The sequence below is a fragment of the Cydia fagiglandana genome, chromosome 2 (assembly GCF_963556715.1).
Source record: "Cydia fagiglandana chromosome 2, ilCydFagi1.1, whole genome shotgun sequence".
NCBI lineage: Eukaryota > Metazoa > Arthropoda > Insecta > Lepidoptera > Tortricidae > Cydia > Cydia fagiglandana.
The window spans coordinates 27,177,508-27,203,436 of NC_085933.1; the positions used below are offsets into that span (position 1 = coordinate 27,177,508).

Below are 25,929 nucleotides of genomic sequence, written 5' to 3' on the forward strand. Positions count from 1 at the left end.
CACTATGTCAGTAATTCAGCCTGGCTAGAGCCTAGAAAATTTTTACTGCTTAATTAATAATTAGTTCATCTAGGTTCTTTTGGGAAGATAATATGTAAAGATTTTAATTTAGACTCAGAATATGATATTTCGATGAAGTATTATACATTTGATATTAAGCTAGATCTTGAAAATTCTAGATTGTTAAGACTATTTATTTAAAAAAAAATGTTCCACGAGTCAAATACCTAAAACCATACAAAGTCAAGTGTGACCATAGAAGTAAAATTAAGGCCGAATGACCTTATACGAAGCGTTGCCTTTAAGGCACTAGGCCTACTAGACTAGGGTCTAAATATAGTTAGGCAGTAGAAATTACTGGCATGCTTAAAGAAGTTAGTAAAGGATTGGAAAACTTAGCTGGTTAAATAGAAACTAATTGATACGTCATTAATTTCGTAGCATTTTGACGGTAGATAGAGCGTATTTGAGTTATATTCTGTACAAGCAATTTTAGCGAAGATGAGATGGGTAATCGAGATCCATATACTCTAATTAATGATCTATTCCATGCCAATGCCATTAACACAAAGTTAGTGTACCCAATTAGGTTGTTTAGTTATTTTAGCGGATTTGCTTGCACGGGACCAATATTGTATCGCTCCGTTGCTTTTGGTAGCTGTAGCTATAGCAACGAATCCAACGATCAACCTTATAATCTAGTGGTAGGCCAATAGAGTTCCATGAAAAATGTTTAGCAACTACGGTAGAACAGGGTGACTTTCAAATGCAGGGGATTTAAAATTCTAGTTTTTAAGCCATAATATATTTTTATGCGAGCTTTTTTACAGTATATTAGGTGAATATGAATACATAGTAATCTAATTAGTTACAGGAACATTTTCAGTAAATAATGAATAATGGTAATTCTATGGCCGTTTTAAATCTATCAAAGTAACCCCAAAATTTCCAAAGTCACCCCGTTCTACGGTATTTGCTTAAATGGGACGAAAAGTATAACCACTCATTAGGTGGTAGTAACTAGCCGACCCTAACATTTTAGTACCTATTTTAACGTTTTTTTTCGCTCTTCTTACGAAGTACCCATTGCCTATACCACAAATTTTTGTGCATGTTTTGTATATTTAACGTCCTTGTGAAATGAAGTATAGTTTCTCTCGTGTATTATCTTTTTCTTTTTTGGTAGTTGTGGCAATAAAACATTTTTTATTTTATTTTATTTTAAGTAAATCTCTTGAGAAAAATTTTAAAATCTTTGTGTTGTCTCCGCGAGCTTTTAATTGTTTCACAACATAGTTTCACGAGTAATTGCTAACAACCACTAATGAATGAAAGCAAGAGTGCGATACCCATTTCTCACGAAAACATGAAATCGATGGTCATAGAGGGCGGAGTACCGGTGGCAAATTTCACACAAAAGGTATGGAGTCGTTTTTATAATTATTATTTTAGGCTTGAATAATAAAATTATTCATTTACCTAATGTACTTAGTATGGTACCTACTCGTAAATTGGAAGTAAGTACTTAACACTATGCACTAAAATTCCGATAGAAGAAAGTTTTCTGGTAATAGATATAGTTAGGACTATTTTAAGCCTCCAAGGAAGTGAAACCGTGCGAAATAAACTTGAATTGGTTCTAGATAGAAACCCAGATGCTGACGAATTAAGGAATATGATTACAATGGAAAATTATAAACAAGTCCTTAAACATGCAACCATGACATCGGTAGATGTAGAGCGATCGTTTTCCACTCATAAATGAATCTTCAATAAATTAAGAAACCGATTCACTCCGAAAAACCAGGAACATGTGGCCATAGTCCAGTCATTTTATAACATGGATACGCACTTAAGTGTAGAATGTGAGGAGGACCTCGAACACATAATTCCAGTCCTCAATTGTAATTGAATGGTCTTGAAAATAATATATCGTTTGGCAGGTATAACTTCTTAGTCTAGTATTTAGTACCTAATGATAATGTTTTGATAAGAAAACATATTATTATGTATTATAGATATTAACAACATATTACATTATATTTGTATGCTCGTAAGATAATTTCTATAAGTTCCTAAAAATTATTATGCAAAATTAATCATTTATTCGTTATTTATTTAATCATATAAGAATACTTAGGCGACTCCATACATTTAGTGTGAAATTTGCCACCGGTACTCCGCCCTCCATATTTTAGTATTTTTAGTGTTCCGTACAAAACTTTGTTCACGGAACACTTATGGGATCACTTCGTCCTTGTTTTGTTATTTTTCTCGTGATATCTCATAGTTATCAAAATGTTACTCGTAAATGTTTGTATTTGTCTCCGAGTGTCCGTTTTTAATTGTTTCACATTTCACAACATACTCGTAGTTTCACGAGTAATTGCCAACAGACCACTAACGAATGAAAGCAAGATTGAGATTCCCAAATATAACGCTACGTCTTACGTAGGCGAACAACGCGCGAACGCGGCGCGGCGCGGCGCGGCGAAAGCGGCCGCCGCCGCGCCGCGCCGCGCCGCGCCGCCTGACATTCGCGTGCAAATCGCGCCGCACCGCGTTCGCAACGAGATCGCTTACGTAGGACACTTCTATGGGCATCAAAGGATTGATTTCGCCGCGCCGCGCCGCGCCGCGTTCGCGCGTTGTTCGCCTACGTAAGACGTAGCGTTAGCGTTGTTTTCTCTCGAAAGCATGAAATCGATGGCGCACGCGCATGATACGTTCATCCTCCACGGTCCGTGAGAATGTGTGCTCATTGTTTTTGGAGTAGGCTATTGCAAACTTCGAAAATTGTTTGTCACTTCAGTAACGTAGAGACGTTGGTGATTTTCTTCGTATTTCGATTTTCACTCACGGAGATATGCGATACGAGATATACGGTATACCTCCACTCTATTCGCCCACCAATACTTAGGATGACGTCTACAACTCCCAAGTATAGTCGCACCAATAAAATTCTGCAGAGGATTTGATAGCCCACGCAGTGTAAGTGTTATTTATACGTCATAGAAGTTTGACGTTTAAAATGACGCACTGCGTGGGCTATCAAAATCGCTGCAGACTTTTTAAGGTCTAACTCTAGGCGACAGCGAACTTCGAAAATTGTTTGTCACTTGAATAACGAAGAGACGTAGGTGAATTTTCTCCGAATTTCGATTTTCACTCACGGAGATCCACCGACCGAAACGTCCCAAAGTATGTATAAACAGCAACACTTGTTACACTTGGCCTTATACCTTGCCTTTTGTAATAATAAGGTTCACAAACTTAACTGTAAGCGATGGTAATTTGACTGTCCGATCTTCTTCTACCCTTCGACGTAGCCAAGCCACAGAGGGCCTACCGCGAACCACGTTCGACGCTTTGCCTCTCTGTCGCACTTGTAAAATTGTACGTAAATATGGCAGGGAGGCGACGCGTCGAACGTGGTTAGCGGTAGGCCCTCTGGAGTCGATGTGCTTTGGTCAGTTTGGTCTCACATCTTTTATTTGGCTCGGCTGTCTAGTGTCCGTAGTGGGGTCCCTTTGTTTCCCATAAAGTTTTAAGTCATAATGTATTGTTTGTCATATTATCGTTAGTCATAAAACTGAAACCGTTAACTTTTCAGGATCTTCCTAAGGTTATTCTATAGATAGGTTAGGTTAGGTTAGGTTTGTTTTATGGCAATCCTGAAAAGTTACGCGTTTCTGAGAAAAACCAATTATGACTAACGAAAATTCGGACAAAAAATACATTATGACTTAAAACTATTTGGGAAACAATAGAGACCCGTCTGTAGTATCTCTATGTCGGCATTCTTTCAACCCTTCAACTGCCGTCGTCTTTTTAGGGTTCCGTACCCAAAGGGTAAAACGGGACCCTATTACTAAGACTTCGCTGTCCGTCCGTCCGTCCGTCCGTCCGTCCGTCCGTCCGTCTGTCACCAGGCTGTATCTCACGAACCGTGATAGCTAGACAGTTGAAATTTTCACAGATGATGTATTTCTGTTGCCGCTATAACAACAAATACTAAAAACAGAATAAAATAAAGATTTAAGTGGGGCTCCCATACAGCAAACGTGATTTTTGACCAAAGTTAAGCAACGTCGGGCGGGGTCAGTACTTGGATGGGTGACCGTTTTCTTTTTGCATTTTTTCCGTTTTTTTTTTGCTTTATGGTACGGAACCCTTCGTGCGCGAGTCCGACTCGCCCGGTTTTTTGACGAGCCCCAGCAGAATGGCTATATAGGCAGCTTTTTGTTGAAACTAATATACTTAATAGTGTTTTGGCAGGCAAATTGAGGTCAGATTAAAAGTTAGGAATAAAATAATAAGAAAAACATATTCTACTTAAACCACTTTAAAGTGATTAGTGTTTATTACTGTATCCTACGTATGAATATGAATATAACAAGGTATGCCATTAAATATGGACCCGGGTATGTCCTTAAACTACGTCCAAAACCACCGGTGGACGGGCAGCAGCGTCCGTCAAATTCGGTGTACTCCACTGCGATCGCCAACCCGCCTGCCAAGCGTGGCGATTATGGCATTCACCCCCCATCCGGCAAGGGGAGGCCTATGTTCAGCAGTGGACGTCTTATGGCTGAGATGATGATGATGCCATTAAATTAATCATGCTTCTTGTATCCCTACAAAAAGCTGCAAAAAAACTTGCTGAGCCAAACCTACGCGTTTTTGTTACTGTTCACAAAACTCGTCTCCTGTACGATCCGTCTAATATAATTTGAGCTTCTAATTCATTACGTACACGTACCTACGTGTAATGGCACCTCTATTACACACGATGGGCCAACGCCGGCCACTCCAATGGACCCATTTATGCGTTAGAGGGAGCAAGTGATATTCCTATCTCATTCTACCGCATGGCTGCGTCCCTTGGACTGGCTGGCGTTGGCCCATCGTGTAGAGGAGCCAGAACTGTTTTCTGTCCGCAACGTCTTCGTGGCGATGATAATGATGATGGTTGATAAAAAGTATACTATGTAAGGACATAGTATAGTCTTTATTGATAGGGGAAGGCCCCGAGCCTCAAACTATATCCCCATACCAAATTACATATAAATCGGTTCAGCGCTGCAGCGGCTAAATTTCTACATTGAAAAATTTCGGAAACCTTTTCTAGGGGGTCGAAATTTGGGAAAAAAGTGGCGTGCATATTTTTTATTTTATTTATTTATACAAGGATTTCCAATAGCTATGAATGATACAATAGACATTTTAGATAGCATTACAGAGCCAATTATAGGCACTCGCAAATAGAAACTGAATATATTGTAGCACCGCTCACAATCTCTCTGCTTAGCTTTAAGGTTGACTGGTAGAGAATGCCTTATGGCATTAAGTCCGCCCTTTGTACTATAAGGTTTTTCTTTTCTGCAATGAAGATTAAATAAATAAATATGATACTATATGTAACTTTAAATAAAATGGCCCAGGAGCAAGTCAAACTTATACAGGTTTCGCTGACATGTAATGGCTCCTCTACACGATGGGCCAACGGCGCCAATCCAAGGGACGCATTTATGCGTTAGAGGGAGCAAGTGATATTGCTATCTCATTCTACCGCATGGCTGCGTCCCTTGGAGTGGTTGGCGCTGGCACATCGTGTAGAGGAGCCATAAGAACCACAAGCCTGATGACATCACCAAGGTCGAAGCGATCATCCACAGCTTATACTACACGATTGATATCTACCTTCGCACATTAAAATTCATTAAGTATAATGGGCGTATACGGCGGCGTGGGGAGATTTTTTGATTTTGTTGATGCCGTGTTATCAATGTTACCATGCAGGTATATTAATAAAGGAATTTTGAAGTGTAAAAAAAAGTGCAAAATAAGGGGTTTTTCTCATTTTCTTTGGAGCTGTAAGTTTAATGTTACCATAGACAGGAATATTGGAGTGTTAAGTGGCCGCAGTATTATGGTAACTCCATACAGGTTGGCACAAAAAGAAATTATTAAATTAAAATTAAGTAAGTTATCAGCAAATGTCCCAAGTTTTTGATCGCCCTACTTATACGGCACATTTAGACGCAGAGTGAGTTACTTATTCACCTAATAAACTTCTTTATTTGCCTTGCTGGAATCGTTTACAACTATGATTTTGATATCGACACGTATGGGGGTCCAAAGAGGGTGACCATCATGTATGTCGATTTATCCCTAATGTCGATATTTAGGGACACATTTATTTTTTAGTTGATAAATATTTCTCAATTAATGTTCGAATTTCTTACTTAGTTGTGATTAGAACTCTAGTTCTCTGATAATTTTAGGGAGCTTTATGGGAAAATGTAAATCACACCATATTACTTATACATACTTAATCGTAACTTAGTTAAAGTTAGTTATGCAGGTATTTTCCGCACATCTTTAATCAACGAATCATCCTTGCCTCAGCAACTTGCATAATATTATACATATTATAACACAGTCAACCTCCGTCTAAATCCCACCTTATTCCTTCACCACACAGTCCAAAATCCTTTGCCATAATTTTTAGGTGTAAAAAGCGTCTTATGTGTAATGTGAGCAAGCATTTGCACTTAACTTGAGAAGGTTATAATCCAAGAAAGTTTTCTATAGAAATATCGATTTTATACGAGTTCTAATAAGGTTCAAACTCAAACAACATAAATGATTACTTAGGCTATTAAATGATTTTGGCACGTGACCGTGACCACATACGATACGCAAGGGACTGCGGAGAAGGGCAATGGTATTCATTTTATTCTGACCCTAATATGGGGGTCAGTTCTGTTCTCATAAATAATACTAATTTGCAACTGTAGATAAAAAAATTGTTAGTTACTTATATTTATTATAATTATTTAGTAGGTATAGTGGTCGGAAAACTCATCGATCAAACACATTAAATGACGCACATAACACAGATATGTTAAGCCACCTAATTCTGAGAAACCGAAACGAATTAGGACCAATTTTTATTGATATTTTTTCAGTCGGTACATATATGATGGTCATTCTTGTCTACGTGACAGCGTGATAAAACGGTGTCCGTCACTTTCTATCCCGCAGAGTTAAAATGTAACAGTTATTTTAACATGTGGATAAAGCCGTCCATAATACGCCTGCTAGTTTTGATAAAAATTAGGTGGATAGAAAGAGATTCCTATTCTGTAGCGAGTGCTATTTTGACAATCAAACCTAGTTAGAATCTGTGCGGAAAGAGAAGAGTTGTGAAATGAATGGGATCCAATACATTCTACGACTCTTCTCTTTCCGCACAGACTCTAGTTACGCTGCAGTTTACTCAAAACTACTGAAACCACAAAGGTGTCAGTTTAGAGATATTTAGAGTCATTCAGGGTAATGTGGTTGCGAGATGTCATGGTGTGTGGCCCGTGCTGTGTGGTAACAGTTACAAAGCTACAACTCGTAAGCAACGGTGTTAAAGATGTTAAACGTAACGTTTAAAACTTACGACACGAGCTAATGCTTACATGTGAATGGATAAATAAATATGCTGGTCGTTTGGCACCACAGGTCGCGAATAGCCTACTGAAAAGGACGCAATTTGTAGTCGTACAAATAGCAACGCTCCTAACTGTACATCGATGGACCTTATTACAAAAGGCATAAGGTCCACCAATGTACAATTAACAGTGTAGGCGATGGTATATCGGTATTAGCTTTTTCGGGCGAAAGATTTTTGAGATTCTCCGGAAACTATATAAAGGGTTCAGCCTAAAAAGTTTAGTAGGAAAGTGTGCAGTACGTGTCATCGTCAGGGGCTCCGAAAAATGTTTTTATTTATAATAAATAAAAATATCTTCAAATATAAATACCAACACTGGCTATAAGATTCAACAATTTTTCATAGCACGACGTGGTTGTATGAGAAAACATTGTGCGATCCCCGCATTTGACACCAAAATTAAAAAAAAAATCCAACGCCCTGCCCTTTAACCGTTTGCAACCTGTCTTTTTCTTAGGCCATGCGAGCCATCACAAGTCTCAAGTACCATAATAGGGGCTCGTAGGAGCTTGTAAATTAAAATAACACCGGAGGCCATCTGCCAAGATCAAACTATCGATATTCGCAATCGCAGTAGGTCTGTGCCAATCTAACCCTACTGAAGAGAAGATGCCTTACATAAGTACATACAGATCGTGCGGAGGGCATAAGGCCATGCGTAATTACACGTATCTAATAAACGATTACACCTGGCCCTAGTGTCGCAATCGGCCTTGTGGAGCATCACTTAACTATCGCGGAAAAAGAGCTTAAAAGAATACATATAAAGTTTAGTTTTGAAAGGAGGTTTTGAAGCAGTGTGATCTTAGAAGCCCTTGTGGATTGAGGATGTTGTCTTGTCAAAATTAACTACTATGATATAATTTATACTTCTGTGAAAATGGATGGAACTTATCCCTACTATAATATTATAAATGCTAATGTAACTCTATCTGTCTGTCTGTCACCTCGTCCCGCTTACACTGCTGAACCCATTCAGATTGTTATCGATCATTATCACCCCACGCAGCCGAAATCGCGGACAGAATAAGATTTGTATACTCGTAAGTTGTAAACACAAATTCAACTTTATAATTCTTACTTTCATATAAAAATATGGCCAATAGGGTAACCATGTACTTTTATTCTCAAATCCAGGACTTTCCTTGGTTCAGAGTTAATAATAGTTATTTAGTATCGTAGGTATTTTTGGAACTTAGGCAGGACATTCCAGGTTTCTGAATCCATATATACAGATTTATTTTCCTAGCTAACTAATATGTAATTTGATTTTAAGAGCCATAATTATTCTAAGAAATGCAAAAATTGCTGATTTAACCGCAGAACTAGTATTTAACTGCCTCCATCGCGATTTTTTAATGGTAATCAGTTAACCTGCATACTTAACTTATTCGAATTATATATTTATATGTCAATACAAACATAGGAGTAGAAGGTTGCCTCTAATAGATCGTGTGTCCTCAATCCAGTATTTTAATGTGCACATATACGGTATCATGCCAATTGGACATCTTAGAAGTGTAGTTGAAACTGATTTTAATGCAATTTCAATATCTTATTGCTATTTTTATGGATTCTACAGTTAACGTAATTGATATAAATCTTGTAAATATATTGGTGTAACATTTAAATCTAAGATAGAGTTACACCATTAAAAGTCTGCAGCAATTTTGATATCCCACGCAATGAAAGTGTTATTTTAAACGTCAAACTTCTATGAAATTATGACGTATAAATGACACTTGCACTGCGTGGGCTATCAAATCTGCTGCAGACTTTTAATGGTGTAACTCTACCTACATATGGCCGTAAAGAGTAATTAAAATGTAGTTTTTTCGATTTAATATACATTTTGATTGCTATTGCGAATCGAATATCTAGTTTAAGCGGTTGGTTGCGTTATTTTGAATTAGTCCGTGGTTTTACGGTACTTGTTACCAGTGTTATATCATTTCAAATTCGTATTTCATAAGTTGAATAAACCTGGCATGGAACGTGAGTAAGATATAGATAAATAAATAAATAGACGTAACAGCAGGATGTCATTTTATTCGCCAGTTTTATATCGAGGACGTTTAGTTTACCTTACATGACTATTATGTGGAGTATTTAAACTTTATGCACAATGTGTTGATGTTGATTTGATACACATGTATAGTTGAGCTTTGGAACAGCGTTTCAAACGTTTGCGCAAGCTAGGAATTTACTTTGATTTCATAGATCTACCCGTAATAAAATTCGATCAACATCATTAGCGTCATTCTACAAAATAATTAAATAACTTTACAAACATAAACTTGTTGTTAAGAAATATATTTATAACATCTGCCTTTGTAATATGGAAATCAATCATTTACTTTAATTATTAATCAAAGCCTCATTTATACATAAGCAAAAAAACTACAAACTTATTTCTGCAGTTACCAAACACACCACCATAAAAGATTTGCGTAAGTATATTATAGGACTAACTTAGTTTTACATTCTACCACCTGCTCATATAAGTTTGTCAAATACATTATTGACACAATTCAGCCGTTCACTGTTTCCACACTGTCAGAAAAAGTAGATCAATCAAATTAAGACTTTGTACCCGTGATTTAGAGCCTGAATTGACGCAATGTATACGATGTGGCAATGGCAATGTATGGAATGCTGCTAGGAACCTATATAATCAGTGTTTGATTATACTGAAGTTTGTTGGGCAATTTGAAGGAATTTGTTACTTGTATATAAAAACTTTTTTGTTTGGTATTGCGAGTCGGTAGTAATGCAAGCCAGTCTTATTTATTAAAAAAGCGGCCAAGTGCGAGTCGGACTCGCCCATGAAGGGTTCCGTAACAGCAAGTAATACAATAAAATTGCGGTTTACGGTTTATGACGTATTAAAAAAAAACTACTTACCAAATCTTGTTCAGACCAATTTTCGGTGGAAGTTTGCATGGTAATGTACATCATATATTTTTTTTAGTTTTATCATACTCTTATTTTAGAAGTTACAGAGGACACACATTTTACAACTTTGGAAGTGTCTCTCGCGCAAACTATTCAGTTTAGAAGAAAATGATATTAGAGACCTCAATATCATTTTTGAAGACCTATCCATAGATACCCCACACGTATGGGTTTGATGAAAAAAAAATTTTTGAGTTTCAGTTCTATGTATGGGGAACCCTAAAAAATTATTGTTTTTTTTCTATTTTTGTATGAAAATCTTAATGCGGTTCACAGAATACATCTACTTACCAAGTTTCAACAGTATAGTGCTTATAGTTTCGGAACAAAGTGGCTGTGACATACGGACGGACAGACAGACAGACAGACAGACAGACAGACAGACAGACATGACGAATCTATAAGGGTTCCGTTTTTTGCCATTTGGCTACGGAACCCTAAAAACACACACACACACATCATTAATGCATTCTTTAAGAAGTTTAAGCTAAATTAGTAGTAGAGTACAAAATAGGAAAAAAACTAATTCAAACGCACGCACAATTATTTTGTTATTTCTTTAGTAATCTTTAATTTATGTAAAAACAGATTTTTTTTACAAAACAAATTAAATTAAAACTAAACCTTATATGGCTGTTTGCAAACGCCAGAAATTGTAAAAAAAGAAAATGGTATGGCCACAAGCCCACAAATAGCTAGAGTGACCACGCGGTTAGATTCCGCAAACCGGTCTCCGCGCATACCGAGCCGTTGCGTCATGCGCGAGCAGAAAAAGTTATGTACCTTTGATAAGTGGGTTCCGTAATAATTTTATAGGTACTAATAAACTATGTTTAAAAATAAAAACATAAAAAATGTGTTTAAAAAAAATGATTTTTATTTAGACTACACTTCATTTGATTCAATTGTCTCGAAGGTTATTTCAGCGACTTTATCCAAAAACCTGTTTTTTGTAGGTAAATATCTATATTCATTATTATATTTTATGTCATAATCATAACGCAGTACTTTATTAGTTCTTTATGTAAAAATTGTCATTATTTGAAACTTGCCTCACTTTATTGTAAATCCAAGTAGTATGAACCTCTACTGAAATTCACTAAAACATATCGAAAAGCATTTACATTCAAATTTATTTTGATAGAATAGGTACCAAGCAGCTTATTTAAAATAAATTAAGTGGGCAAAAGAGAGTCATTCAGATCTATTTTTTGGGACTGAGTCTACAGACTTCTTTGGATCTCTAAAAAGCAGCGGAGGTGTTGTAAACGCCTAATGGTTGTATTTGTCGCTATGTGTGGCGTTGGGTAATTGCTAAATACATCATAAAAAGTTAGCTTATTAGTTAGAGGTAGCGCGTTGTTAAAGCTTCTTTTTACTCACTTTTAAGCTTTAGACGGATTTTATAGAGATTTCTAGTTTCCCACAGTGTTACGCTACGAAAACATGTACTTAGGCTTAAGACAGTGCAGTGCTTCAACGGGTAACATTTGCATGAAAATTATAGATAATTATGACAACGTGAATGATTTTTTTTAAATTTATTTAGGCTGATTTAGGTAAACAAACAGTCACTACAAGAAAGGCTTAAATATAAAGTATTTTTAACACTATATACAATTATACAGTAAGTGTGACCAACATCGTTCACCACTTACTATAATTAGGTACTTTGATTATTCGGAGCTTATACCTTTGGAGGCTCCTGAAGGCAATGACAAGGTAAAGGTATTTATTACATTAATTACGTATGTATGGAATTTTAAACATTTATTTTGTAAGTAGTCTCTTTCACAAGTCAATAGGTGTTGTTAGAGTTTAGTTTTAATTTTAATGTTTAGTATAATTATTTTGTACGTCATGTTACATTTTGAAAAACAGTCAATGGGTACAATATTAATAGCGACAAAAGCAACATTTATTAATATAAAATAATCTTAAAAATTACTACAATATAGCAGAGATGTATAAGCCTAGCCGCAGTAACTACTATTAGTTATTCTGTGCCTTTATTGTAAGACTTGCAAGACTTACACGGAAACACTAGAAATATAGAAATAGTTTATTCATAAACGTGTATGTTTGTACTTTATTACAATTTGTATAACGAGTGTAACAAGTTCCTGCATCCAGCCGAGGTCATTAGAATTGCAAAGGATGTACCATACCAAGGTCGGTAAACCATCTGCCATGTCATTTACTTTTTACATATTCATGTCTACACATAAATATTAATTGTAATATCTTCTACATTTAATGTATACATTCTTAGTCGCTCTTTTTACTATGAAATCAACTGAGCGCAGCGAGTTCTTAGGGTCAACTAGGGGCTGTTTTTAGAAGGTATCTTAAGTACGTACTATTGGTTACATAAGTTATATTTTTTAACGATATCAGACTAGACAAGAACTTATTTCACATATTTATTTCTTCACATATCTTTATTACTATAATTACCTACTCTGTTTGTAAGGGGCAGTGTTCCCTTAGCAAATTATTGAAGACTTCTATACATACTTCATTAACTTAAGTATTTCAGAGTAATATTTCTCCTATAAAAGCTCCATCAGGGCAAAGCTATTTAGAAATGTAACTGTATTCAATAGTTAGAAATCGTGAGGCTCATAATTTAATAATCCAGCCCTGCCCATGAAATAATAATGAGAGAAACTTTAATTATTAAGGCCATGTGCCATACGATACGGACAAAGAAAATGAAGCTCCACGATTTACGAAGCGAATACTTTCTTTCTCCTTCTACATATATTGTAGGAATTTGATATATGCACACCTTTACGTATATCCAGTATAGTGTATTACGTGTATCCAGTCTCAGTATCAATCAATATGAAAGCCGCTATGGAACACGAACTAAATAAGTATAAGTATTTACCTACCTACCTATTAGTATTCGTATGTTTGTGAAGTGAATATTTACCTGTTGCTTTTCGGTGAAGGAAAACATCGTGAGGAAACCGGACTAATCCTAATATTAAGGCCTAGTTTACCCTCTGGGTTGGAAGGTCAGATGGCAGTCACTTTCGTAAAAACTAGTGCCTACGTCAATTTTTGGGATTAGTTGCAAAGCGGGCCCCAGGCTCCCAAGAGCCGTGGCAAAATGCCGGAATAACGCGAGGAAGATGTTTGTGAAGTGAACTGCTAACATTAGTTACATTTTGACGCCTCCAAGTTTAATGAACTATTTACAATTTTATATCATAGAAACTCCTTCGAAACTGCGTCTTTTTAGTTTATTAGAATTTAATCGTGAGAGCACGTTTCTCATTCATTACTGTATGTGTGTATGGGAACGTCTAAATTTCCGCATGTTTCCATAGATAAATGATGTGTACAGCGATCTCACGTTTTGTAACGAGCCTGAGATACGGTGCGTATTTTTTGCGTGTACGTTTAGTTTTGATGTGTCATCATTTTTTAGATAATGATACGTATAGATTGTAATATTTATGATACATTTAAAATGTATTATTGTTAAGCATGATATTCGTGAGCATATGAAAATTCTTGCATTATTATAAAGATAACAGAACTGATGTGTATATAACAGTGAAATAAGTACCTATTGTACCTACCTACCTGTATTGCGACATAATGTAACTTAATTTACAAATGTTTTGTAATTACTATCCTAAGACCCGATTATAATTAATTTTAGTTATATTTTCTATTTTAAGGCTTTTTATTGTTTAATAATTCTTTTTGCTTAAAATTATAAAAAATTCTGTATGATTAATAAACATATAGTAAGCTTATACAAACTGAGACATGTAACTAATTGTAAACATGAGTATAGAGTACAATGGTAATGGTCCAATTTATTATCAAAATAAAAATATCTTACCTTGTTTTTGCTAATGCCAAGCCGAAATAACTCTGTCGATAATATTTCAGATACCTTCTCAATGATATAAAGTAAAAACGACAAACTAGGCTCCAAATACGTGGTCATACTGAACATAACTGTGAGTGGGCTACATTTCGCCGCGTGCCCGACCAAATGCGGCAGGTGGCTGCTTGGTCATACTAAGTAATGAAACGGAAAGACCAAGTTTTTGCCAAGTCTAGTTTCTAGCTAGGTTTCGAAATATGCTGATTTCAAACTAAACTTCGGATAGTTGCCATATTTTGCGCGATTGTATTAGGTTTCTTAGATCGGATGTGGTTTTTTAGACGACGTTTAAGATTTTAATAGACGAATATTACTAGGTACATTTTATTTTATTACTCGGTAGGCATGACAGTTCCTTCAAGTCTATTTCGGTTAGGCATAATTTAAAACACATTTGAATTAATATGGTTTTACGGTATATTTATTTTATTACTAATGTGTTGGAATTTATTAAAATATAGGTAAAGTACATGTACTTATAAACAAAAAATTATAAACTAAAATTAAAAACTACATAACTAACTACAACATAAACTAAAATTATAAATAAAAAACTTTCTCCAGCTCTGTGCCTTTGGGCAGGGTGCCAAGAAGGCTGAAGTGTTACATTTCTAAATAAATTAATGTGCTAAACTTCCAAAAAATTGCTACAAATAGTTTACGTGACAGCTACTCCGTATAAAAATATCAATCGGCGCGAGAGGTACAAATACCACACACATCATACCTCATTCTCTCATCCCGCTCACAAGCCTCAACCCATTTAAACAAGACTCACAGGGCACAATGATCAGATCGGATTGTGTAACCTACGATTGTTCCGAGTTTCACTATGAGGCCATTACTCATAGGCTAGTCTCTAAACGTATGTGATTACAGTTACGCCATTTTTAGGAAGTACACGGGGCATTTACAATGGTGTTTGCAAACTTGGAGGTGGATGGGATGAATAGATAAGTTTTTTATGAAGTTAGGTAGTGTTTATAATGGATTGGGGATTATTGGTTTTCAGAGTAGATGGACCGGTAGACGATTGCCGTAGATCCACTGCGAAATGGGAGATCGACCATCGAGAGGGCTGAATGAAACTTAACTACAAGCATTAATACTAACTCGTACGAAGACTAGATATTTATGCTAGTGATAATTATAAATATTATAATTAATGATTCGGCGTTTGCTGTCACTATTGTTATGTTTAAGATTAGTAATCATAAACATTAGCTCACCATGAAGCTATATTAGGTACTTACATATTCATAACCAATTGAAGCATTGACATTACATTTCATTTAATGAATGATAATGCTAAAATAAATTTGATTTGCTCGAAAATTTCTTACACGGAATATAAACGCCGAAGAATGACCCGGAAGACATACATAGTATACTATATTAATACACTCGGAGTATATTAAAGGTGCCCTTCACAGCCAAGCAATAGACAGGGTTCAATTTTACTTTTTCCCACGAACTCACAAAAGGGCTTCAAAAACAAAACACTTTCGGTTAGGACCGTAGGCGGAGTCCTTTGACCTCGCAACCAGAGCAATTGTACCGTGTCAGTTATAAATTCCTGGTATCTTTGAATGGGTATTGTGAGGCTGGGAGCCGTGGGAGACAATCGTGTAAACATTGCAGAGGTATTTAGTGAGCAATCGGCCGTTAACGACGCATTAAAATGTTTTGTGACAGCTTCTTAATTCTTTCTGTCTTTGCAGAAAGTACAGCAGTATTTTTATTTATTTAGATGCATTGTTTAAAATGATCTCATTCTCTATACCAACTCAATAGGTGCCTTTTGCCTTGAAAATAATTATAAAAAATGCAAAAAAAATGTTAAGTGTGAGTAGGTAGGTAGTATTTCGTCAATATGGTTACCCTACTGTCACTAAAATTCAGAATCCGTCTATCAATCAACATACAGACACACGATGCACACGAAACATACTACTGGATTTACTTAATCTAGGTACCTAGTTACACTATCGATAGTTATAACAATAAAAGTTAACTAATTAATTGATTGCATGCTAAATAATTTTGGCTTTGCTGCGTAACGAAAAAAAATACCGGTAATAAATTTGTTAAATATATGAAGGAAACGTAATTACAACAACTTAATTAATCCGACAATCAAATCAAACGAATTTAAACATTTTTAGCATATGTTTAATCACGCAATTCACGCAGCAACAATTATTATAACATCATCTACCGATGGTAGAATTATATTATTAGTTTTCAACGCCCACCAATTACACTGCGGCAAATTAAAAGAAGACTTTGTCCATGAACTGCAGTATTTGGGAGCGGCGAAGATGAGCCGAGATAATCGCTGATTAGCATATGTACGTGAATTTATTTAAGGAGTTATGCAAGGGAAAGTTGTTTGAGCTAAGCCGAGCCTTGCAAAATATATTGTTTAACGTTGCGTGCCAGCGTGACTACCTATTTGTTAGGGTTTTATTTTACTACCGTTGTGTAAGTGTTAACATAATATTGTGATAACAAAGTCATGTTAGTTTTACGTTCGTCACGTAGCTTTTGGAAAAGTACTGTGTGAAAGTTTTTGTCTAACACTTAAAAATATTGTAAGATTATTTGCATTAGGTTGCCTAAAGGACATTGGGATTTGGATAAGGAATGAAGGAAAATCCTAATCAAATTAAAATTAAGACTACCTACTAAATATTTATATAAATAGTAGGTGAAGGCAGAAATAACAGAGCCCTGGTACTTCTGCCTTCACGTTACGTTAAGAAAAGTCAATTAAAGTAACAACAAAGCCCCTTTTGATCGACGTTTCTTTCATTATCGAATCAAATTTAAACTTATGTTTGATTAGCCAATCCATGTAAGTCAGCTGCAACCTGCTACGGTTACAATTCCTTTTTAATTAATTATCAAATTACCAATTAAGTACCTTGCGAGATCCATACAAACTCCATTCAAGAGTTTAATTATGACATGACACTTGACATTTGTATGTTGACGCAACGCTGGCCTTAATCTACCTGCAATGGGCACCGTTCTTCAAGAACACTTGTTCCATTGATAAACAGACTCGTAAGCTATTTTTAATTGGCAATTGTATTTTATAATAATGAAATGTGTATTGTGTGCATATTCACATGCAAATAACGCACACATTCAACATGAATGAATCATTGTCTGTAAATTCTGTAATAACAACTGATACCTATTATCTGACGCGTTGAATGATGATCCGGGACAGTTCCTGCAAGTCGCTGTTGGATAGGCTTAATTAAAAAAATAATTGAAGTATTATTTTTACCGTATTTCTATTATTACATTTCTAAATAATTATTATCATTGTCAGAGTTAAAACTAAACCAGAGCGCTGGTAGCCTAGCGGTAAGGGGCCGGGTCGTCCGAGATCATGTGATCATATTTGGCCTATTTTTGACCCCCCTTGGTGATATTTGGTGATTTTAACGTAATACATTTTTGAGTAATATATTTTTGGCTTCCCGCATTGAAAAAAAAAATTACACTAGATATATTCTCTGACCCCTCCCCTCCCCCAACGTGATCATTAGTGATATTTTTCTTACGCCCGCCCCGCCCAACGAACACTCCATGATTTCTAGACGACCCCTAAGCTAAGAACTTGCGGCTTTCATTCTGGATGTTGCGGGTTCAAACCCCCCGGTTCGTGCCAATCTACCAATAGGTAAGTATTTCGGAACTTATGTGCCTACGATACATCATTTCTTATTTAGGTAGGTTTAGTACCAGGGTACCAGTCGCTTTAGGTGAAGGAAAACATCTTAAGGACACCGGATAAATTCTAATATGGCCTCGTTGTTCCTCTGGGTTGGAAGGTAAAAACTTGGGAATACCTAGTAGTTGCCATTTACCAAGCGGACCCCAGGCTCCCACTATAGTTCATTTTTTTTAGCATTAGAAATATGGTAAATAAACTTGATGTGTCTTTTAATTGAAAAACACATTTTAAAAATAAGTTACGGCAAATATGTAATAATTATGAATCTAATACGATCATTTATATTATTCTGCTTTCATAAGTAATAGTTATTGATTTTTAAAAAGCGTAAAAGACATGTCAAGATCGCTTACCTTTTTTCAAGTTTTTTCTAATGCTAAAAAACTAACTATAGCCGTTGCAAAAAGCCGGGACAACACGAAGAAAATAATAACCGCTAGGAATCACGGGTTTTATTTAAATCCGTTAGTTTTATAAAATAGGTAAGTATGTACATCTACCAAATCGAGACAGTCCTCAGTTTTGGGAAGTCAATATAGATTATGGTCACCCTACCTATCGATTGGTCGTATCAGGATCTTAGGAGATCACGTTTCTTTCTATTTCCGCTTTTCATATGAAACGAGATGCTATTTTTTTTAATTGAGTTGAAGCCCGTTTTACTAAGATTCTTAGACTGAGTTTTGTGTTGACCTCTAGACAGGACAGCCTTCTTTACTTTTAAAGTTGACTTTGACATCGTAGGTAAGTATTATTACAGAAGTTTTTTAAATAATCATGATTCTTACCTTTCCAATTGGAATCCAATAAGGCACGAACAAATAGGTATGTAAATTATAACTCACTAGACCAGTTCTAATACTTCTAATGCAGGTAAACAATCAGAAAATTATGCAAGTTACAAAATATCCAGTCGATGGGATCGAAACCCGTTTCGGAACCTACGTGGTAAATTCCAATACACTTGGCAGAACAACCACAAAACCACACACTGAAGTTTAAAAAAAAAGTTAATTTAAAAAGTCAAAACGTCAAAGTTTTCGATAGTTCACGAGAAACACCGTTCTTTTTTCAAAAACATCCACAATATGGCGTCTTTCTACGCGCATGCGCTGTGCGTTCGCGCCTTTCGTCGGCGAAGGAACGACTGTTGAGAACCAATCGGCGCGTTGCATTCTCCGAAGATCGGTGTAAGAAAACAAAATTTTCTTTTACAACTACTAAATATAAACCAAGCCAACCTAAACCTTAATTCCTCGCAATAAAGATGCTAGATTAGCTGGTGAACAGCAAATTAGTATTTGTTTTAAAGTACTACGCAAACGAGTTTGAATGGTCGTCGACTAACGTAAATAAGTATTCTCAAGCTATACATTCTCGTAAAACCGGCTTATACTTACCTTTACGATTGCTGCGCTATTTTCACATTAATTTACAAATACATAAATATGATATTGGCGTGAATAACGAGAAATAAATTTAAGGAGGCTTCTACTTGACTTTTAACTTACCTTACTGCGTTTGTCATAGAGTGGTTTTTTGCGTAATAGTTACTTAAGTGAATGGGGGGACATGATTTTTCAAAAATGCACTTTACTTCTTTACGGTTTAGATTGAAATTACTTTGGAGTTATTTGAAGAAGTTGATCACCTCAGAAGAAATGCTTTGGCCTCGCGTGGTATGCGAGGGTTGGGTCGACTGCAGAATTTTAACAGCTACAGGCAGGTAGGTAGGTATAGAGAGAGATACCTACATATTTTCGAATGACGTAATTGTTATTTTCACGCTTGTTCCCAGACCTCAGTTATTAAATCTTCTTATGGTAGGTACGTAGGTAGTCACAGTCTCATAACTCTCAAAGTCATCATCTATTCTATTCTAAAGTTCTGGACAGTCATTAAATTTTACGGAAAAATAATCTACTGCTGTCTGTAAGTACTTACTACTCCAGGCTTCGAATTGTTTTGCTACGGACGGTCTACGGGCGATAGCTTCCGTCAACATAAACCGCTGCCTACTCACCAGTACGGTCGGCGAACTGCGAAACTAACGCATTCCCATACAAATTGTTCCAGGAATCGCCCCAGTGGCGCCCTGGGTGGGTGAATACATAACTTTGTCGGGTAAGACGTGACTTCCTGACTACTAAAGTGTAAAAATTGGGTGTCGCAAGTTGAATTCTAATGAGGGGAAAGGGTGCTAGAAGTATGAATATTGGTTCAACGCGTGGCTATAATAATAACTATTAAATTAGACACTATAAAACAGGTTTTAATTTTACTACTAATCTGTTTCAAATTCCAATCCATCGTGCCAAAGTAGGTTCCGAGGTAAATACGTTATCCTCGTGCTAATATTGATACCCGAACAGTGACAGTTTCCATTGTTTCCAAAAGTGTGGTATGAAAAGTGAAACTTGAGCGTTGTGAAGGTTTCACGGCACGAGAAACAAACTATGAGTGTCCATGGTTGGTAATATTAAGTTGGTAGATAATAAAACGAAACGGGACCACATACGGATTATTTTTATTTACGTAATCTTAATGTAACACTTGTTTTTAGACGAAGGAAACAGTTGAGGAAACCTGCATGCAGTATGTACATCCGTGAAGAAATGTAAGACTGTGTGTGAAACCCTCATTCAGCAGTTATTAGCACCAGACTAGTGTGTAAAGTAAACTAATAACCTACAGATACAGATAGAGAGTCCTACAGAATTTACATATAATATAAGCAAAAAATAAAAATATTCAGTAGCAAAAAGCCAACGACACGAGGTGTTCCCAGGCGGTCACCCATCCAAGTACTGACCTCGCCCGACGTTGCTTAACTTCGGTGATCGGACGAGAACCGGTGTATTCAACGTGGTATGGACGTTGGCGACAGGTGAGGCAAATATACCGTACAATAGCATTCAAAGCTAAATAGTATTTTTAGAAAATAACTAGATGTCGCTGTCGACCAAAGTGGAAATTTGCGCCTCATCCGTAGCGCCTAAAACAAAAGAATTTCACTAGATGGCGTTTGACGGTAAGGAGAAGAAAAATTTATAGGATGAACAGTCTTTTTGGCTCTATGACGCCATGAACGCCTAAAAACATCGTAAGTAGTTGTAGCGCCACAGCGCCACCAACCCTTATAAGTGTTATTTCGCGCAAGGTAGGATTTATATATAGGCTCTCATAAAATTTTGGCATGCAAGTGTCATTTTATGAACTAAGTATCTTAAGTTAGTGTCAACAACATGTCGTCACAACTGTCAACTAGCCAAGATGAGAATACACAATTTCTAAGCTTTAAATGTAACTGTGAAGTGTCGCTATGTATGTACAATGTTAGGGACAATTCATATCTAACAAATAAAACAAATTCTTATTTCATAATAGTATAATTCATCCAAATGTAAAACTAATATAAGCGCCATCTACATCCCAGCACGCAAATAAATTGAGATCAAGCCAATATACAACTACACCTAACAATATATATACGTTAAATATATAAAAACGCTATAATTTGTACTAACACTACTCAATAAATATATTTATATTATAATATTAATAATACTTCAGTTACAATCGGAATTTCGATACAATTTTGTTTAAATCTGTCCACATTTCAGAATACAAATAATACAATTATAACACAGAATAAATAATAGTACTACCGTACAGAAAGGAAGCTTCCTACAAAACCGAAGTTTGACAGCGGTTCAGGGTCGAATCATGCTATCCCTTTCTAATATATGACACTATCCCTTTCGGCTATTTAGGGTTGTCAAAATTCAAGTGATTATCTTATCTGTGGTCGTGCACGCAGAAGGAAGTCAAGTGGTGCCAACCCTAATAATTGCTCGGAGCAATGCTGAGCCGAGCGGAGCCGAGTTTGACCGATCTCAGGAGTTTCGCACCCCTGATTATAATCGAAAGTAACTCAGAACCACAATGACGAAAGAACACTTTGTTTGAAAAGCGATAATACACCTTAATGCCAACACTTTATGGTTCATATTAGCCTTAACGTGACTTCGGGCTCTGGAGTGCAGTTCAATATGTTGTGGACAGACAATCTTTGGAGACTAGGAGCTATGTTCTTAAGTACACTTTCTAATAATATTCTAAGCACGTTCGAATGTTAAATATAACAAACTAGAATGCTCTCAAAACTACAATTGCGTCAATTGCATTTTCAAAAATCTTTCTCCAGTAATTCACCGAAAATCTGGTGCAAAACGAATAAGTAGTATAACAATATGAGCAACAGACGAAGGAATACTAAAGTTGTGTCAGGTATAATAGTGCAAAAAATAGCCAGCTGAAATAGATGGGACCGCCATAGGTATAGTTATTACTTGGTACCTAACTAGGTTGTCACCGCGGTTATTTTTCTCCACTATACGCGTATTTAGTAATGCTTTGACTAAAAAATGGAATTACAAGTCCGAATAATATTAATCTCAATCTCTATGTGACAGAGAAAGTTAATAGAAACTTACACTCTAAAATGTACCAAGACGAATGCAATTCTATTTTGCCTGAGATAAGATTGAAAATACAATGGCATAGAACGCCTTTTTTAGGTCTCTGGGCCGTTAGAGGTTGTATATAACTCAGCTGTAAGGCTGTTAGCGGTGATTTATTTTCAAAGGTTAGTTTCGAGAGCAGACTAAACCTAACCAGTCTAACCACTAATAAATTCATGTCATTTTAGATTAAATGTTATAGGCATGTGGCTATAAACAGACCTTAACATTACAAAGAATATCAGAATCATTAATAATACTTCCAAATAGGGTCTGTACAATTTTAATTAGACTAGACCAAATGAAGGTCCCTTTTTAGGACCTAAGTTTAACTCTACTCGAAAACACTAGGTTTATCATTTATATTTTTTGGACCATAGTTTAAGGCTCAATATACTAATAGGTATTTGCTCAATTTCACGATTTAAGATCCAAACAGTTATTCCATTCTGTATAGTCAGTAACTGTAATCAGCTGCTGACTGTACCATCTTTACAGTCCCATTAAATACATTGTAAACAGACAAGAGTTCAAAAATATCTAAATACTAGCCTTGACAACACTCATTGTGTGTGGCTAGGGAATGCAATACCGGGATACCAGGATCCCGAAATACCGGGATCCCGCATGCAATTTGCGGGATTAATCCCGCACGTAAATTAAGCGGGATCCCGCGGGATTTGCGGGATCGAAGAGCGACATGGTTCTTACGTGTTACTACAAGGAACACAGGCTCGGGCACGTGCCTACTGGCGAAAATTCTTCACGGAGCCTAAATGCATCTATGGTGGAAAGACACGGAAGAGCATTTTGCCCGAATTTGTCTATTTATTTCATCACACTTGCTCGTAAAAGGTGTTATTTTACGTAGGCGACGCGGTACGTAAATTTTAAATTTGTACCCAGGGAATTTTGTTATGTAGGTACGTCCGAAATTAGGCAGATTTTTTATTGTTTTCCCTCTTTTTTCCTCACAGGTGTGATGAAAAACATTGTGTGTGCCATGAGTGGTACAGGACTTACGAAATCGCGTTAATTAAGCCTTTACACACGTTCTTAAATTCTTGATTACTGTCATTATACCGTATTCTTTTAATACAAAATGTACTATTTCTAATTTTAGTTTACTTTTTGTTTTCAACCTTCAAATTTAGTACTAATTCGTAAAATTGTATACTAATTTGCGGGATCCCGCAAATACCGGGATCCCGCGGGACTTAAAATGGCAATCCCGCGGAATACCGGGATTGAGTTCCTCATGCGGGATTGCATTCCCTATGTGTGGCAAAGCGCATAAAAATGAATATCTGTAAAAAAATATAAATTAAGAAAAATCTAAATAAATATATAAAATAACAACAATTCAGGAGATTCATTTTCACATAATTGTGACGAAATTTAATTTTTAGCCTCGCTTTAATTTTGAAGGAACTGAATTCACAAAATAATTGTGACGTCCCACGGGAAAAGGTACCTTATGGCGGTTGGCGCTTACGCTATTATTAACGCCGCTCCAATATTATTGCGGCGCTATGCGACGTAAGCGCCAGCCGCCATAAGGTACCTTTTGCCGTGGAACGTCACAATTTATTTCATACAGATGGAAATCTCTAAATGCTTATATTGCGATGTATTGCGCGAGTATGGGCGCTTGTAAATTTCTACTGAAATAACAACTACTTCTTGTACAGTCGCCATCAGATATATCGGACGGAGCGGCCGAGGTGCTCAAAGATATCTGAACACTAACGCCTTGACAATAGAGGCGTGTTCAGATATTGTAAGCACCTTGGCCGCTCCGATACATCTGATGGCGACTGTATAAAAATTTAACATGTATATTATAATAACTTTCATTCCTAAACCTCAACCTTCAACTAGAAATTCACCGCAATTCTTTACCAGCTGCCTTGCCTGATACAAGCGGTAGTAGGTAATTCTACAATAACTGGACACTCCAAACCAAAATTGAATTCTATTCACCTATAAATAGAATTCATTCTAGTATAAGGTGGCCAGTTATTGAAACCTTATACTAAAATAAATCTGTTTATAGGTGAATAGAATTCATTTTTAGTTTAGGGCGGCCATTTACTTTGTTACCAGTTAGTTACTGGCGAATTACCCTACCTACTTTAAAAGATTGCCGTATCATGGTCATAGTCTACCATGTGACCATGTTCAGCCGGGTACCCGCCAGTCGTTCTGTACAAGTGTCCAGTCTGTGTGTCGGAAGTACGGGTGTTGTTTGATCTCGTCGACGCCGTCGCGGCCGAGACGCTCGGCGGGATTATATGTGAGCAGCTGAAAGAAACATGTTAGTTTTGGTTAAAGACATATTTTTCTTCAGATTAAGTAGGTTTACATGAGTCACGCAAGCAAAGATAATAAGAGATTTGGACAATTATTTTCCAAAATCTTTGATACATAAATCGTTATACATATTATAGCAAGTTATTTACAGCTAACGCTCGTTCGAATAGAGAAATTATTGAAAAAAAACGCGTGATGAGTGAAACGTTAGCAGAACATTCCACAGGCTGACCCGTACAAACGCATTATATTTCCTGTGTTGCGACTTTTTTTTTCGGCGTTTTAAGCAGGCGATTATTTCATCATCATCATTTGTCATAGAAAAGTAAACTCTTATACTTGCAAATCATCAGACAGTTCGCGTTTGTACGGGACAAACGGTAGACAATTTCATGGAATGCTCCTAGCCAAGTGTTTGGATGTGACCGTATAAATGTGTTACCTGTGTGAGCAGAGACTCTTCTTCGACGGGTAGCTCCTCCGGCAGACACAACACGGTGTGGCTCGTAAACACGCTCTTGTGGTAGTGCGACAACGGCTGCAAATGTGTTACCTGTGTGAGCAGAGAGTCCTCTTCGACGGGTAGCTCCTCCGGCAGACACAGCACGGTGTGGGTCGTGAACACGCTCTTGTGGTAGTGCGACAACGGCTGCAAATGTGTTACCTGTGTGAGCAGAGACTCCTCTTCGACGGGTAACTCCTCCGGCAGACACAGCACGGTGTGGCTCGTGAACACGCTCTTGTGGTAGTGCGACAACGGCTGCAAATGTGTTACCTGTGTGAGCAGAGACTCCTCTTCGACGGGTAGCTCCTCCGGCAGACACAGCACGGTGTGGGTCGTGAACACGCTCTTGTGGTAGTGCGACAACGGCTGCAAATGTGTTACCTGTGTGAGCAGAGACTCCTCTTCGACGGGTAACTCCTCCGGCAGACACAGCACGGTGTGGCTCGTGAACACGCTCTTGTG

General features: G+C 36.7%; 2 protein-coding genes and 1 non-coding gene across 3 annotated transcripts in view; all 3 read right to left on the minus strand.

Moving 5' to 3' along the window:
* LOC134679480 (uncharacterized) overlaps window positions 1–19,260 on the minus strand; it is a 70,110-nt gene extending 50,850 nt beyond the window's left edge. The window contains exon 1 of the mRNA XM_063538413.1: window positions 18,915–19,260. The gene's annotated coding sequence lies outside the window, so the exon portion shown is untranslated. The remainder of the gene's footprint in view (window positions 1–18,914) is intronic.
* Window positions 19,261–20,889: 1,629 nt separating this feature from the next.
* LOC134679718 (5S ribosomal RNA) lies at window positions 20,890–21,008 on the minus strand. The gene has a single exon (XR_010100387.1). It is a non-coding gene; the product is annotated as a 5S ribosomal RNA (ribosomal RNA).
* Window positions 21,009–21,496: 488 nt separating this feature from the next.
* The window catches only part of LOC134679553 (uncharacterized), a 41,901-nt gene continuing 37,468 nt past the window's right edge, over window positions 21,497–25,929 (minus strand). The window contains exons 21-22 of the mRNA XM_063538509.1: window positions 25,405–25,500; window positions 21,497–24,953 (exon numbers count right to left, since the gene is read on the minus strand). Coding sequence (XP_063394579.1) covers window positions 24,831–24,953; window positions 25,405–25,500 — 219 coding nt within the window. The 3' untranslated portion in view covers window positions 21,497–24,830. The remainder of the gene's footprint in view (window positions 24,954–25,404; window positions 25,501–25,929) is intronic.